This window comes from Dasypus novemcinctus, chromosome 17 (assembly GCF_030445035.2).
Source record: "Dasypus novemcinctus isolate mDasNov1 chromosome 17, mDasNov1.1.hap2, whole genome shotgun sequence".
Taxonomy (NCBI): Eukaryota; Metazoa; Chordata; class Mammalia; order Cingulata; family Dasypodidae; genus Dasypus; species Dasypus novemcinctus.
The window spans coordinates 83216609-83233762 of record NC_080689.1 but is presented as its reverse complement, the minus strand read 5'-3'; the positions used below and the strand labels follow the sequence as shown (position 1 = coordinate 83233762).

The window sequence follows — 17154 nt, the reverse complement described above, 5'->3', positions numbered from 1 at the left end:
TAACATGGGGCATTTTTGGCATATTGGAATTGTTCCACATGGCATTGCAATGACAGATACAGGCCAGTATACATTTTGTCAAAACCTGTAAAATTGTGCAGGGCATAGTGTAAACGGTAATGCAAACTATAGACCATGGTTAGTAACAATGCTTCCATATTTGCTCATCAATTGTAAAAATATATCACAATAATGAAATGTGTTGTTAAATGTGTAAAATGTGAGCAGATGAGGTGGGGTATATGGGAATCCCTATATTTACAAATAACTTTCATGTAATCTAAAACTTCTTTAAAAATGAAGAACATGTGAGTACTATAGGTAAAGCCCTTAGAAAAGTTGTGGTAGAGTGTCACTTGCACATGAATTTTCAATTAGTAAATCTGAAAGGATGTGCAAAAATTTAACAGTTGGTACTTAACGACAGAACCTAGAGGAGTATAGAAAATGGAGGGAAAGTCCATCAAATTTCAATATACAGTTTTTTATATATTTTTAATTGTCTACAAGTACATTATTTTTTGCTGTTATCTTATGCAAAAAGCCTACTCTCCGAAATTCTTGAATACAACAATGATTTCCCTTTTTTTTTTTTTTTTTTTTAACGTATTTGGAAATCCAGGGAGTCCAGAGTGCTGAGTTCTGTTTGTTATCTTTGATGTCTGGGCCTCAATGGGAAGTCTCACTGGCTGCACACAACTCGGAAACATGTGGGTAAACATCACCCATGTCTGTGTTCAGAAACAATATTTTGATGTGAAGCCTCTGTGAGACCTCTCCATGTATCTATTAAGGCAACACCCCACTTCCCAGTACCAAATCTGGCTAGTTTCCTAGTGTTTCCATAATAAATTGCCACAAATTGGGTGGCAATTGAGAACAGAAACTTATTCCCTCACAGATCTAGGGACAAAAACTCCAAAATTATCGTGTCTGTAGCACCACTCTGTCTCTCTGAGGAGCCTAGCCAGGAGTCATTCCTTGACTCTAATGGCTTCAGGTGGCTCCAGGTGCCCTGGCTTATGGCAGCACAACTTCAGTCTCTTCTTCCATCTTCACATGGCCTCCTCCTCCCAGTGTCGGTCCATCTTCACACAGCTTTCTCCTCTGTCTCTTACCTTCTTATACGTGCTCTAGTCATAGAATATTAACACCCACCCTTAATTCAATAGACCTCATCTTAATCACATCTGCAAATACATTATTTCCAAATGAGCCCACCACACACAGTTACCAAGGATTTCTGAATGTAATCTGTGGGACACAATAAAACACCTGAATTTTTGTCATGGGAGTTACATGACAATATGCCTTTGTCAAAATGCACAGAGGGGTAGACAGGAAGCATGATTCTCCAAAACAATGTACTGGTACTGTCCCTTTAATTATACACACATCCATAATAATGAGAGTGGTCAACAGGGGAAACAGTGCTTGGTCTGCACTAGGAGGATGGCAGGGAAACATGTTGGAACTTTTTGTACTCTCTGCACAATTTTTATGTGAATCTAAAACTCCTCTAACAATTTATATCATTCTTATAACAATCTCACAGCACTTTTTTGAAGTCAACTCTTTCAGCTAAAGTTCATAAATAGATTAATGACCAAACATTGCCTTGAAATGCTGTTTACCAGTAAACACAAACCAACTTTTGTCAGTGCCTCTTTCATTATGTGGTTGTGGTGCTATCTACTAACACGATTAATAAAGTTGTGACTTGACCCAGTGGTTAGGGCGTCCCTCTACCACATGGGAGGTCCGGGGTTCAAACCCCGGGCCTCCTTGACCCGTGTGGAGCTGGCCCATGCGCAGTGCTGATGCGTGCAAGGAGTGCCGTGCCACGCAGAGGTGTCCCCCACATAGGGCAGCCCCACGCACAAGGAGTGCGTCCTGTAAGGAGAGCCGCCCAGCGCGAAAGAAAGCAGCCTGCCCAGGAATGGCGCTGCACACACGGAGAGCTGACACAACAAGATGGCACAACAAAAAAAAAAACACAGATTCCCATGCTGCTGACAACAACAGTAGCAGACAAAGAAGAAGACGCAGAAAATAGACATAGAGAACAGACAACTGGGGTGGGGGGAAGGGGAGAGAAATAAATAAATCAGTAAATCTTAAAAAAAGAGAAAAAGAACCTTACAAGGTATATTTAAAAAAATAATAATAAAGTTGTCAAACATTAATTTTAAAAAAGATGGCATCTTAGCCTTTGTATAGGTTTTCCCTCAGTAGGGGACACTACATAAACTACAGGCAACATTACTGAGGCAATACAATGATTGCAATTCCACTGTACCTTCCAAAGAAGAAGAGTTGCTTGGGGATGTTTGATGGCCCTTCCTCTTCCTTGGACACATGGTGATTCTGCGACGTCTGACAGACTGGGAATGGCGGGCAGTAGACTTTTTGGATTGAGTAGCACATTTTCTCTTTTTATACTTGAGACATGAACCTGGGAAACGCATGCACAATAGAAATATCAGTTGACATGTTATTGACAGTTGAGCATAGGAAATCTTTAATGAATTATTTAGAGTTCAAACTATCATCCTCTCATTAAGGAGCTTCCCAGAAGACCCCATTGGGTCTAATTTTGGTTTCAAAAGATGTTGTAGTTTTGTGTTGTTCACTTTAGAAACTCAATAGACAGATGTGGGATGCCCTTATGGAGATGAGGCAGCACAGGAAAGCAGCAAAGCACAGTGACCAATGTGTGCTAGTGTCTGATCATCTGGGTTCAAATACCATTTAGAGGCCACCCAAGCCAGGTTATAGCTTGTAAATTTTCTGGGTTCAGTTTTCAGCACTGTCATTTGAAAACTTTAATAAGATCTACTTAATCGTGCATATTATGAAACTGAAAATGAGTAAATGCAAGCAAATCCTTAAGAAAAATGCCCAATATGTCATAAAAGACTTAGAAGAGTTTAATTGTTAAAGGTTGGGAGGAATAAGCAAGTATTCTACTAGTGCTTTGCTCCAGAGAGGGTGGCTTGCCCTGAGCCTTGATGACTCAGGACAGGGGAGGCGTGACACTGACTTTCAGCCCTACATGGGTGTGATGCTTTAGAGCTCCTGGAGAACATGTGCAATGTCCTGTCACCCCCAAATGAGTCCTGTGTGTTCACAACATTGCTGAGTGAAGGATTTGGGTCAGGAAATGTAAGCGCTACCCCAACTTGGCAAATTCCAGGGGTTCCAAGTTCCCTCCCCGGAGCTGTGGACAAAGGCCAGCCAAGTACTTGATTTCAGGGAAGAGAGTGGCTCAAATCCTCACCCTACTGTCTGCCTAAAAGTTAATTCTCTGATGCAGAACATGACTCAGTTTCCCCCAAATGGAGTTCCTCTGAAGGACCAGGGAATCTTGTGGACATCCTACCCCAAACTATTCACACTGTCAGCTGCCTTGTACAAGACTTCCTGGGGGTCAGCTAACCACTCCTGATGACCAGTCATCAGCTTGGCTACCACAGTGGCTCAGAACCCAGGATTTTCACAAATAACTGCCCAGGGCAGCTCTGCAAAGCACTAGCTCCCTTCAACCAGTGAAGCCTGAATAAGCAGTGAGGAAGGAGAGCGTCCCATCCCTAGACATAGCTTAGAATCCCCATCTAGGGATTTCCTCAGCAACCCGGACCTGCATTCCTTTGGGTCCCACACTCTGATCAATTAAGGGATTTCCTTTTTACTCCCTCTCCCAGGCTGCCCTCAGAAACCTGCATCCTCTGCTATCATCCCACAGAAATCCTGCCAGGAAATCCCAGGTACTTTCCTTTGTAATCTCTGGTCCAAAATGCAGATGTTTTCCATGCATTTCAGCACGTGTATTCAGAAGAATGTTCTCTGTAATTTCCCTTTCCCATCTTTGTCTTTCTGGTGTTCGGTATCAAGATTCTCTTGATTTGATGAAAGAGTGTCCCTCTATATCTATTCTTTGCAAGTGTGTTCTGCTTTGGCATGATGTCTTTATGAATATTGTGCGGTAAACATAGGAAGCCACTGGGACCTGGAGATTACTTTGTGGGCACGCTAACTTTTTGTATTTCTTTTTTCTAAACATTAATGCTTATTTTAATGATTGTGAAGTACACAAATGCACTTCACAGGGCTTGGTGGTTCATATAAGCACACGTGTTGTGAACACCCTGACCTACACTCAGAATGTGTCCAGCCCCTGGCAGCCTAACGTTTGCTACTTCCTGTCAGTAGCCCCCAGCAATTACCACTATTCTGACCGTGATTGCCGTAATTTAGAGTTCTCTCTTTTTCACACTCTATCAATGGAAGCACACAGTATAAACTCTTTTGAGTATGGCTGGATGTTATATCTGAATATTGTGGGAATTCCAAGCTGTTGCTGTGTGAATCAACATTCGCTGTTTGGAATGCCAAGTAATTATATCACATTAGGACATTGCACAATAAGTGTATTCCTTCTACATTTTATACACTGTATTGTTTCCCTGAATGACTACTCAGGATCTAACTGTTGCAAGTGAGTCTTTGCAGGCCTTTCTGTGGACATCGCATTCATGCCTCATTCATGGCCCTTAGATTATATAGAACAAGGACAGGGACTGCTGGGTCACAGGTGCACATGCCTCTAATCCATACCAGAACACTGTTTTCCAGGTGAATGTAACAGCGCCCTCCCCACAGCATCATGGGTGAATTTCTCCATGTGTGCACCCATTCTTGGTGTTCATCTTTATACCCAGGTCATTCTGGCACATTTAAGAGGCATCCAGAGCGTCCAGGATACAATTATCCCTTCTATACATCAATGCAATTGACATATATTGTATAGGTGACACCTTCTGCAAAAGAACCTGTACTGTGGATGATTTGACAGGAGACAAATATCAAAACATTTTAGTTCTCCTTTTTTTTTTTTTGCCTTTTAATATCTTGGAGAATGAGATATTCAAGTTAAGATTTTCATTCCATTTGTTTCCCGGCAAAAATAAGAAATGAAAACACCTATCTGTACTTTGAATATATTTTTGTCATACAGGGTATAGTCTTATAAGTAACACTACAAACAAACCATGCAAAGAAATCAATTCTGTGATGTACTTCAAAATCTGGCAAAAGTTTCCTATGAAGATAGACAGGTCACTAACGCAAAAGACTGTTAAAAGGAATCCTTCCATTTAAGTTAAGCATTTATTTTATTTATATAGTCATGCTTCATAATCACTGAAGCACCTTAAAAGTCTTAAGTGAGTTGTTATGAAAAAAAAAAAACCTAGAGAAAATCAATATTTGCTATAAAACAGAAAGAAGTGAGTCTTTAGAGACAACAATGATTACAGGAGGGAATGAAAGAAGGAGGAAGGAAGGCAGGGAGGGAGGGAGGGAGGGAGGGAGGGAGGGAGGGAGGGAGGGAAAAGTTCAGGAAAAAATGAGAAAAAGATTCCTTGGATTTCCAGCTCAGGATTCCTAAAGTGTCTTACAAATGGTAAATCTACAAATGCATAAATAGTAATGTGTTCATTATGACACAACCTGCATCCCATAACACCATCTGTTTTGAAGCACAGCTTAACCACCTTTAAAACCATTTCACCTTCTGCAGGTCCATTTATGCTGCCTCTCCATTTGTTGTCCCTTTTATGGAAGTTTACAGTTTATTTAGGGTCTGGAATTTTGAGTTCTGGGCACAGTATTTTGTGTATTTATTCAGTAATCTGTTGACATATAGGAAATCCAATTTTGAAATTTAAAATGTTGAAATCCTAACATTTAAGGTTACTCTTTTTGCTATTGTGTTTTCCTTCTCAAAAAATTTTTTTTATATTTATAGAAGTTGTAGATTATGAAAATGTTACATAATAACAAGTTCCTCTTTTATTCCTTGTGTGTGTTCATGAATGAGCTGGTGCGTGATCTGTGATGGCACTAAGCAGCCCACACTGGAGAATTCATTAAGGAGATAGGCATGGGTTGAGCACAGAGGATCTCTAACCAGGCACACAAGACAGTTCAATAAGGGTGACCTGGGCTAACAACCAAGGGAAATTTTGAGTTCTTACCTTCTGCTGTACACACAACTCATGGCTTGCAAGACTGGCACATTTCTTGGGCTACTGGCATTAATGTTAGCAAATACACTAGAAGAATCTCCTGATTTTAATCAGATACTGGCCAGGTAATGATGAGTGACCCAAATCTAAGAGATATTGACTTTGTTTCCCTACATAGTGACTTTGAATTCTCAGATATGTGACTGGACAAATGCATGTGAAATTAGCAGTACGGTAATTTGAGAGGTAATCTGGGTTATGTGACACTGGCAAAATCTTATAATGATGAGCAGTGGTTGAAAACTCGGTAGGCTTGAAAACTTTCAAGTACATGCATGGATGCCAATGTTGTCCAAATTTCCCATGTACAGTGTTTGATATCTCCATGTCTGAGCTTTAGATGCAGGTTCAGTTTCAAAATTGGAGCCTCATGCCTGGGTACAGAACTTGGCTCTAAATCTTAGGCTCTAGTGAGACTGTTGATATAGGTCTCTGTGCCTCTGCATTCCAGCTGAGGTGTCAGTATTTTAAACACATGCGTGACATATGGCTGTGATGAGGATTTAATAAGTTACTGTATGTAAACTGTGCACTGGCCAGAAGGAATCATTTTCTTGGTAGAGTTGACAATGTTGATTTACCCGTGTAAACAGGAACACTGTCTAGTATGAATAAATACAAGCACACAGACATACACACATTCAGATTCACAGTTACACAACACAGACTTACTCATTGACAGGCCTCAACTACAATCAATACTAATCCACACTACCCAAGGGCAACCCAGCTGCTTCCAGAAACATGATCAAAGTTGAAGAAACATGATCAAGGTTCTTTCCCTTGAGATCAGTTTTTCTCACACCATCTCCAATTCTCACTCCCACAAGGAACTGGGAATTATCCCAATTATCCCCACCTAAGCCATCATGGAAAGCCCACCTATTCATCTAGATTTCTATTATTTTCTATCCCCAGCCATTCAGTGATTCCAGAATACACACCTTGTTCTCTTGTTCTTGAGGCTACCTGTAATGGAGGAAAAGAAAGCATGTGAGAGTCAGATTAGGCTGGGTATCGTTTACACAGGTCTTTTGCTCTCTTAGTTGCTATAGAAAACCAGGTGGGGATCCACTCTTAAGTCAAAGAACAAAAAAGCAAAGTAGAGGACACCATTAGAAAAGGTGCAGACCCTCCCAGAATGTATTTCCTTCTATTCCTTTTTGGCAGACAATTACAAAATTATTAATCTAAGGAGAAAAAAAATGCCACTAAGGCAGGGGGTCTTCTACATAGTGTCTCCCAACTGACACCACCGATGTTGAAGGCCCTCTGGCACCAGCTGTCCGTTGGTAAGAGAGTCTACCCATTCCTGCTTACCCCCAAGTAGACAGTACCTAAATTCTATACTCTACATGATGAATTTTTCAAATCTGAATTTGATTGCAAAAGAAAGAAACCAAGAAACCAACACATTTATTTTAAATAAAGAAAGTCAACCCTACCTTTGTGTTAGATGGGTTCTCCTCATCTGCCCTGGCATTAGGGAGTTCCTCAGATGGGTCACCTGTGGGAGGTGGGAAGACATAGAGTAACTCTCAGTATATCAGGAATACATCTCATGAATTTTTCTGGGAACATTGCTTGACTTGTGATGCTTCTCTTTATGGATGTTGGTTATACCAAACCTGAACTGGGCTGCTACTGGGCCACCGACTGCATAAATGTAATTTCTCTTCTCATCTATATACATGATCTTTTTTCTCTGTGTGGGAAAGTGCCAAAGCACTTGCTTATCTATCAATGTCTATGAGTTCATTTTCCTATTTTTCTATCTATTGCTGTGTGTTGAAAGATATGCTGCTCATTAGGTGGTGGAGAAAAAAATTACAGTATTTCCCCCATACTTACCATTAGGGAGGGCAGTGGGTAAGTGAAAGCATCAATAAGTAAGTTTGTCAAATGAAAATTTTGGATAAACCCCAAGGATAAAAGGAAAGGTGCATATTGGTTCATTTACTGACATTTAGAAACTCAGGTTCTTATAACTAGCTTTGGAAAACTAGTTATATGAATGGAAGCAATAGATTCCCTAAACATACTGAGTTATATATGCATTTCAGGATGCTTAGAAATGGTAAAGCATGTTAAAAACCAACTTTAGTACACTTCGTCTTATGAAATGCCTCACTTCTGATGTCTAGCCATCCATTTTAACTCCAAATTCTGAAATAAATAATTTACTTGGCCCTTGCTGAGTTAAAAAACAGCGGCAAAACAGACATGGAGCTGAGGAGAAGATGGAAGGGTATAGAACATTAAAAGAAATACTAAATTTTTCTAATGGGAGATTCATTTTAAGGCAACCAGCTTGATAGAAGGATCTAAAATATGAACGAAGTAGTAAGAGACAAGTATAAAGCTCATCCGAAATGTTGTAGGATGAGTTAGAGAGGAGAAACTAGAAACGAATGAGGAGAATATTCTGTTGAAAAATCACTAGCCAAATTGAGGGGTAGTAGCTAGATTAAGTAAGTCAGTATGTTCACACCTCTTGAGCAGCAATTGAGATTTCCCATCTCTATGAGCCGTACGAACGAAGCTGGGAGCTTTTCCACCTGCCACCAACTTCAAATCTCTCTGGGCACAGAGTGACAGTTAGAACCGTGAGGCAGATGTGCATCATGAAGTAACCATGGCGACCAGTCATCACAGAATTTTCAGAGGGAATGCCTTCTCCATATTGCAAGGTCCAACTGCTGCTGTGCGGCCATTTTCCTTTGCCACCAGCAATGACTGGGTGTTCCTATTTCTCCACATCCTCTCCAGTACTTGTTATTTTCCATGTCTTAATAAGAGCCATTCTAGTGGGTATGTTATGATATCTCATTTTGGTTTTGAATTACATATCCATCATAGCAATGACAGTGAGCATCTTTTTATGTGCTTTCTTGCCATTTTTTACCCTTTGGAGCCATATCCAAGACTTTTGCCCATGTTTCAAAATGTATTTTTAGTTTCATTTTTTCACTGTTAGAAACATTTATTTTGATTCCGTCTACCATAAATAACTCAGGAGAGATTCCACTCAGCCTCAGATGCAGTATTTTGTTTATTTTTCAGGGATATATACATCACACAAAATATTCCATTAAAAAATGAAGGAGATTCCCATATGCCCCATTCCCCACAACCCCCATTTTCTCACATCAACAACTTCTTTCATTAGTGGTGTACATTCATTGCATTTGATGAATACAAATTTTGGAACATTGCTACACACATGGATTATAGTTTACTTTGTAGTTTTCACTCTCTCCCAGTCCATTCAGTGGGTTATGGCAGGATATATAATGCCCTGCATCTGTGCCTGCAATATCATTCAGGCCAACTCCAAGTCCCCAAAATGCCCCCATAATATGCCTCCTTTTCCCTGTCCCTGCCTTCAGCAACTCCAGTGGCCACTGTCTCCACATCAGTGATATAATTTCTTCCATTGCTAGAGCCACAATAATTCTGTAGTCGAATACCGGTAAGTCCACTCTAGGCCATATTTCATTTCCCAATCCTGAGGACTCTGGCATGGCGATGCCCACTTCACTGCAATTGACAGCAGCTTTGTCTGTTTTTTAATTGGGTTGTCTTTCATTCTATATATGTCGACCTTCACGATACTTTATATTTTCTAGACAGAAAACCCTTATTGGATATATGGTTTCCCCATATATCCTTCCATAGAATTAGATTGCTTTTGCTTTCATTATAAAGGCATTTTAGGCACAAAGGTTTATAATCTTGATTAGGTCTCACTTATCTATTTTTCTTTTGTTGCTTTTGCTTTGGGTGTAAAATCTAAGAAGACATTGCCCTGGAGAACTCCCTCCCACCCATGCATTCCCAATCAATGATACCTCACTCCAGAGTTTCCAACAACTGAGGGAGGGCTGAGTTCCCATTCCGGGAAACTCTGCCCCACTCCCCACTGGAGCAGCAACAATACCCAAGTACAAGGGCAAAGACCAGTGAAGAAGGATGGTCCAGTGATGGGCCCTTGATACTGATGACTATGTTTATGGGCCTAAGTGCTTTAAATTACAAGTAGGCCTAAACTGTAGGGTGCCTAAGAGTTACATCCCGAGAGCCTCCACATTGCTCAAATGTGGCCACTCTCTAAGCCAAACTCCGCATGTAAGTGCATTACCTTCCCCCCAGTGTGGGATATGACTCTGGCCATGAGGCTCCCTGGTGCTGAGGTATTACTACCAACACCTGCTGGTGATGTACCTAGAAAAAGACCTTGAATAAAACGGGTAAGTGGTAAAGACAGATGAGTTTATATGGCTAAGAGACTTCAAAATGAGTTGGGAGGTCTTCAGAGGGGTTGCACTTATTATGCTCATCTCAGCAGGATCTCAGAGACAGCCAAAGTAGGTACAACCCCAGGGAAGGGTCCTTCTGAGGGATACAGACACACCCAGGTTCTCTGATCATGACAGATGGCTCTGGAGTTCACTGCCTCGTCAGTGGAATTTGTGCTCCTGAGTGTGGAGTTGGATTCAGATGTGACTTCTCTATGCATGCTTCTTCTGTCACTTTTCCCTTACCTGTGATAGGTGCTGGGTTTGGTATATGCTCAGGAGACTTGAATCTCTGGACTGCCTATATGCCAGCTGGGTCCTGGGCCTCAGCAGAGTTGCAACACCTACTCTCCTTTTCTTTGGACTTGCCCATGTCAACTAACAGGGAGGTGAGGATAGTCAACCACTGCACCAGGGAACCAAGAGAGTGTACAAATGCAAGCGGGAGAATTCCATCCATCAGCCATGTGGGATCTAAGCCCCCTTTTGATTTTAAAGTTGGAGTGGACATGGCCATCCCAGGGTCCTCAGGATGCAGGAATAAAATAGAATGGATTTACTGGTATTCTCCTATAGAATTGTCATGACTCTAGCGTTGGAAGAATTAAATTATTTCATTGATGTGAAGACAGTGGCCATGGGAGTTGCCAAAGGCAGGGACGGGGGAAAAAGAGGTGTGATATTGGGGCATTTTCAGGACTTGGGAGTTCTCCTCAATGATATTGCAGGGACAGATGCGGGCATAATATAACCTGCCATAACCCACTGAAAGGACTGGGAGTGAGTGCAAACTACAAAATAAACTATAATCCATGCAGTGTAGCAATGCTCCAGAATGTGCTCTTCAAATGCAATGAAATCTACCGCCCTAATGAAAGAAGTTGTCAATTGGAAGGAGTGTGTGTGTGTGTGTGTGTGTGTGTGTGTGTGTGTGTGTGTGGAATGCAGTATATGGGAACCTTTATATTTTTTAATGCAATAATTTCTGTGATCTATGTATCTTTAAAGTAAGAATGATAATAATAAAAAATATTTTTAAAAAACAAAACTAAATATTGCCCAACTCATGGTTCTGAAGAACTTCTTAAGTTTTCTTCTACAAGTTTTATGTTCCTAGTTCTTTTAAGTCTTTATACGTTTCAGTTAATTTTTGTATATGATATGAGATAGTTGTCCTCCATCATACTTTTACATATGGATGCCCAGTTCTGCCAGCATCAGTTATTGAAGAGACCATTATTTCCCCATTGAGGGTACCTGGCATCCTTGGGAAAAATCAATTGGCCATGAAAGTGAAGGTCAATTTCTGAACTCTCACTTTGATTCCATTGATCTATATATTTATTCTTAGGCCAGGACCATGCTTTTATGACCACTGCTGCTTTGTAATAAGTTTCAAGTCAAGAAAGGTGTGTCCTCCAACTCTGTCTTTCATGATGGTTGTGACTTTTCAGGATAGCATATCCTTCCAAATAAATTTGATGATTGTCTTCCATTTCTGCAAAGCTGTTTATTGCAATTTTCATTGGGATTGCATTGAATCTATCATTCGTTTTTGGTAGAGTTGATATCTTGGCAATATTTAGCCTTCCAATCCGTGAGCATGCAATGTCTTTCCCTTTATTAGGTCTTTGATTTCTGTTTGCACGGTTTTGTATTTCCCATACATAAGTTCTTTACAACCTCGGCTATATTTATTCTGAGATAGTTGATTTAATTGTAATTGGAAATGGATATTTTTCTTCATTTCCTCCTTGAAACGCTCATTACAATCATTCACAAATATTACAAATTTGTGGGTGTTTATCTCATAGGACATCACTTTGCTCAATTTCTTTCTTGCTCTAGTTAGTATATTTGTTGTAGATTTATGAGGCTTTCTGTACATGGAATCTTGTGGTTTGCAAATAGTGAAAATGTTACTTCTTCCTTTCCAATATGGATGACTTTTATTTATTTTTCTTCTCTGCTTGCTCTAGCTAGAATGTCCAGTACAATGCTGAAGAGCAGTGGTGACAGCGGGCATCCTTGTTTTGCTCCAGATCTTAGAAGGAAAGCTTTCGATCTTTCACCATTCAGTATGATGTTTGCAGTGGTTTGTTCCCTATATGCCTGTATTAGTCAGCCAAAGGGGTGCTGATGCAAAGTACCAAAAATCTTTTGGCTTTTATAAAGAGTAATTATTTGTGGTAAAAACTTACACTTATAAGGCCATACAGATTCCAACACATGGCTGCTTCCCAACCAAAGTCAATTGCCCTGTGTTGAGACAAGATGGTGGGTGTTCTCTGCCTCCTTGTTTCTTCCTCTTAAGGCTGCCCGCCCAGTTTCTTCCAATCTCAGCTTTATGCTGGCATAGGGCTTGTCTCTCTGGGCAAGCAATCAGGCAAATGACTCATCTCTCCTCAGGGCTCCAGAACTGACAAAAGTTCTCTGTTCCTTGTCTTCTTCTCTCTTCCTGTGTGTTGTCTTGAGTAAGAGTCCTTGATAAGGGGGTGGGTACTCAAACATGAGTCACACCCTCCTGACTTGGTTGAATCAAAGCCCACATTTCACAGGTCGATTTTAAAAATATATTTTTATTTATTTTTAAAAGATACTTAAGATTACATAAAATGTTTCATAAAAACAATATAAGGGATTCCCATATGCCCAACTCCCCACCCCTCCCACTTTTCCTCTCATGAACAACTTCTTTCATTAGTGTGGTACATTCATTGCAATTGATGAACACACTTTGGAGCATTGCCACCAAGCATGGATTATAGTTTACATTGCAGTTTACATTCTCTCCCACATAATTCTGTAGGTTTTGGCAGGATATATAATGGTCTGTTTCTGTCATTGCAGTGTCATTCAGGACAATTCCAAATCTTAACTGGTAATTTAGTTAAAGACCTCTGTGGTGAATCTAAGGCAATCAAAGTGGGTTACACTCAGAGGAACAGGCCCATTTACAAAATAATGTCTTTCGGGGGTTTACAAACATAATGACGCTTGGGAGGTCCATTGGTTATTTCAAACTGCCACAGTGTTCATTCTCGTGTAGAGGGCATTTCCTTTTATTCTTACTTTTCTAAGTGATTTTATGAGGAAAAAAACCAGGATTTTGTCACATGCCTTTTCCACGTAAATTGAGATGATCATTTTTGTTCCCTTTTTGTCAATATGGTGTATTATATTAACAGATTTTCTTTTTTTGGAACCACGCTTGCATAATGGGGATAATTCCACTCCTTTTTATGACTAAATAATATTGCAATCTATGCCTGTATGTGTGTGTGTGTGTATACCATGTTTTGCTTATCTATTCATTAGTTGATTGATAATTTGAGTTCCTTCCATCTTTTCACAATTCGGGATAATGGCCTTATGAACACTGGTGTACAAACATCTTTTCATGACCCTGCTTTCATTTCTTTAGGGTATATATCTAGTGGTGGATTGCCAGGTCATATGGTAGTTCTATACTTAGATCTCTCAGGAATCCCCAGTCTCTCTTCCATAGCCACTGGCCTTGAAAGAGTGTTCCTATTTATCCTCATCCTCTCTACATGTTATTTTCTGTTTTTAATAGCAACCATTTTAGTGAAAAGGTATCTCACTGTGGTTTCAATTTGCATTTTCCTAAAGGCAAATGGTGTTGAGCATCTTTTCAAGGTCCTTCTGGCCCTATGCTTATCTTCTGTGGAGAGCTGTCTTTTCAAATCATTGATTGGAGGTTTTTGATGTGGATTTCATCTCTTTACTTGTAACTGCTCTGTTGAGACTTTCTTTTCTAGAGTCACTGTAGGTTGCTCATGTGTTTCTAGGAATGTATCTATTCCATCTAGGTTTCTAAACTGTTGACATACAATTGTGTGCTCTTAAGATCTGTTACAGCTTGCTGTTCTTTTGTGACTCTCAGAAGATCAAGTAATTAAACTAATACATGCCTGTGAGCGTGTGGTTCTTTGATTGGACTGCATGATTTCAGAAATAGAACCTCACATGTATGTCGTATTGATTTTTGACAAGTCTTCCAAATCCACTCAATGGTGGAAAGAATAGCCTCAATAATGATGCTGGAGAACTGGATATACATATGCGAAAGAGAGATGGAAGACCCCTATCTCATATCATGTACATAAATTACCTGAAAATGTATAAAGTCTTAGAAGAGGTAATGTTGGGAGCAGTCAATATGAGTATACACTGAGTTCAGCAATGCCAGCAACATGGCCGCCAGAGCAGAGCCCACTTCCTTGTTCTTCTTCCTCCCTGCTCCTTTGTTCTCCGTTTCCCGCCACTGCCCAGACTGATAAGGCAGTGTGCAGGCTCAGGGCGCGAGACTAAAGTCTGCCTTCCACCCCAGCAACAGCAGCTACCAATCCCTAAACCCTGCCACTTACCCCAGCAACAGCGACAGCCAATCCCTAACCTCCACCTCTCCCTATTCACTGCCCCTTCCCAAGAGTATATATGCTTTGTTCCCTCAATAAAATTTTTGCAGCTTGATCAGAACACTGTCTTGCTGTCATTCTTCGTGTCTCTTGTCCCACCGTTCTTTCTTGGCAGGTTTCGAGCCCTCGTTACTGTCCCGCGGGCCGGGACAAGGTAGAAACATTAAACTTGTACAAGAAAACATAAATACGGCCTTCAGCATCTTGTGTTAGGAAATGTTTTCTTAGAATTTATACCAAAAGCACAGATAGGAAAAGAAAATAGATGAATGAGACCTCATCAAATTTAAAAACTTTTGTGCCTAAAATGACTTTACCACAAAGACAAAAAGTCAGTTAATTCCAGGGTAGAAAATATTTGTAAACCATATATCCAATAAGGGTTTTATTTCTAGAATATATAAAGAACCCTAAAGTTCAACAAACAGTGAAAAACAACCCAATTAAAAAATTGGAAAAAGACTTATGTCCTTCAAAGATGATGTATAAATTTCTAGAAAGCAGGTGAAAAGAGGTTCACCATCATTAACTATTAAGATATGTTACTCAAAACCAAAATAAGATACCATTTCATACCTACTAGAATGACTGTTAAAAAACACAAAACTGAAAATAAGTATTGGAGAGGATGTAGAAAAACAGTAGTACCCATTCATTGCTGGTGGCAAAGGAAAATGGTCACAGGGCAGCAGTTGGACCTCGCAATATGGAGAATACATTCACTCTGAAAATTCTGCGATGACTGGTTGGTATGGATATCTTATGATACATATATGGCTCATGGTTCTAACAGTCACTCTGTGCCCAGTGAGATTTGACATTGGTAGCAGATGGAAAAGCTCCCACATTCATTCCTATGGTTCATAGAGATGGGAAATCTCAATTGCTGCTTGAGAGATATGATCACTGACCTACTTAATTAATCCAACCCCCCAAATATGGTTTTTTTTTCACAAAATATTCTTTTCTTTCTTTAGTTTATCGTCTCCAATTTGTCCTACAGACTTTTATATGTGTTTTATGCTTCTCTTAGTGTTGAATATATATATTAGGTCCTTCTGTCAAACTCCTTGCCTTAAAATGAATCTCCCTTTAGAGAAATTTAGTATTTCTTATGATTTTCTGTATCTTTCACTCTCTTCCTCATGGCCATGTCCATTGTGATTTTTTTTTTACCAAGGAAGGATGTAGTCAATTATTTATTTCAGATTATATAGTAAATCTGGAATTACTGTGATCGAAAGTGAGACATTTCACATGATGAGAAGTCTGAAAGTTTGTTTTTAACATACTTTTCAACTTCTATTCATCTTGAAATGAGTATATAACTAAGTATATGTGGGGTCTGTTCCTTCCATTCACATAATTAGTTTTCCAAAACTAAAAACTTGAATTTCTAAATATCAATTTATGAACCAACATGCACATTTACTTTTATCCTTGTGGGCTAATCTAAAATTTTCATTTTTATATAGTTATATATCAATGCTTTCACCTATCCATTTTCCTCCATAATGGTAAATGTTGGGAAAAGAGAGGACATTTTCTCCACTCTGCAGTGAATAGTCTTTCAATTACACAGTGATATTCAGAAAATTAGTTCAATTAACTCATAGCAATTGATAGATAACCAAGTACTTAGGCAGTTTCCACACTGAGAAAACATAATATATATAGATAAAAGAGAAATAGAATTTGCGCAGTGGATAGCCCAGTAGGTCAATTTTTGTTTGTTAACAAACATTCATAAACAGAAGCACATTGTAAGAGTCAAGCATTGTTACATGAGTAATTCACAAGGTGCATTTCTAATATACTGATAGTTACTCTCTATCTTCCCATCTTCCACAGGTGATCCATTGGAGGAACTTCCTAATTCCAGGGCAGATGTGTAGAATCCATATAAGACCAAGGTAAGACTTCCTTTCTTTGTTTGAAATTGATGTGTTACTTTCTAGGTTTCTTTTTCAATCAAGTTCAGATTTGAAAACCTGATTATGTAGATAATAGAATTCAGTACTGTCTGATTGTGGATAGTGGGCATAGATAGACTCTCTAACTAACAGATACCTGGTGACAGAGAGGCTTCAGTTTTGGTGGCCTCGGGTGGGAGACTCAAAGATAGAAGACCTTTTCCTCAGTGACAAAGTTTCCTCTTTGGATTAATAATTTTTGAATTGCCTACCAAAAAGGAAGAGAAAGAAATAACTTTTAGGAAATTGTGCACCTTTTCAAATGGTGTCCTCTACTCTTGATTTTGTGTTCTTTGACTCAACCATGGTTTCTCATCTGATTTTCTAGAGTAACTAAGAAAGCAAAAGACCT

At 39.6% G+C, this 17154-nt stretch overlaps 2 protein-coding genes across 4 annotated transcripts in view; one reads left to right on the top strand and one right to left on the bottom strand.

The window, feature by feature from the left end:
* LOC131274036 (protein IWS1 homolog) overlaps positions 1 to 17154 on the bottom strand; it is a 97023-nt gene that overhangs the window by 15930 nt on the left and 63939 nt on the right. For 2 of the 3 annotated variants that reach the window (XM_071208955.1, XM_071208956.1), the window contains exons 2-4: positions 7535 to 7596; positions 7034 to 7058; positions 2300 to 2455 (exon numbers count right to left, since the gene is read on the bottom strand). In XM_071208955.1, the coding sequence (XP_071065056.1) occupies positions 2300 to 2455; positions 7034 to 7058; positions 7535 to 7596 (243 nt within the window). Of the gene's footprint in view, positions 1 to 2299; positions 2456 to 7033; positions 7059 to 7534; positions 7597 to 8580; positions 8710 to 17154 lie in introns of those variants that run through there. The other variant, XM_058279058.1, reaches the window with a different exon arrangement.
* Positions 16736 to 17154, top strand: part of LOC131274038 (uncharacterized) — a 33743-nt gene continuing 33324 nt past the window's right edge. The window contains exon 1 of the mRNA XM_058279060.1: positions 16736 to 16742. The gene's annotated coding sequence lies outside the window, so the exon portion shown is untranslated. The remainder of the gene's footprint in view (positions 16743 to 17154) is intronic.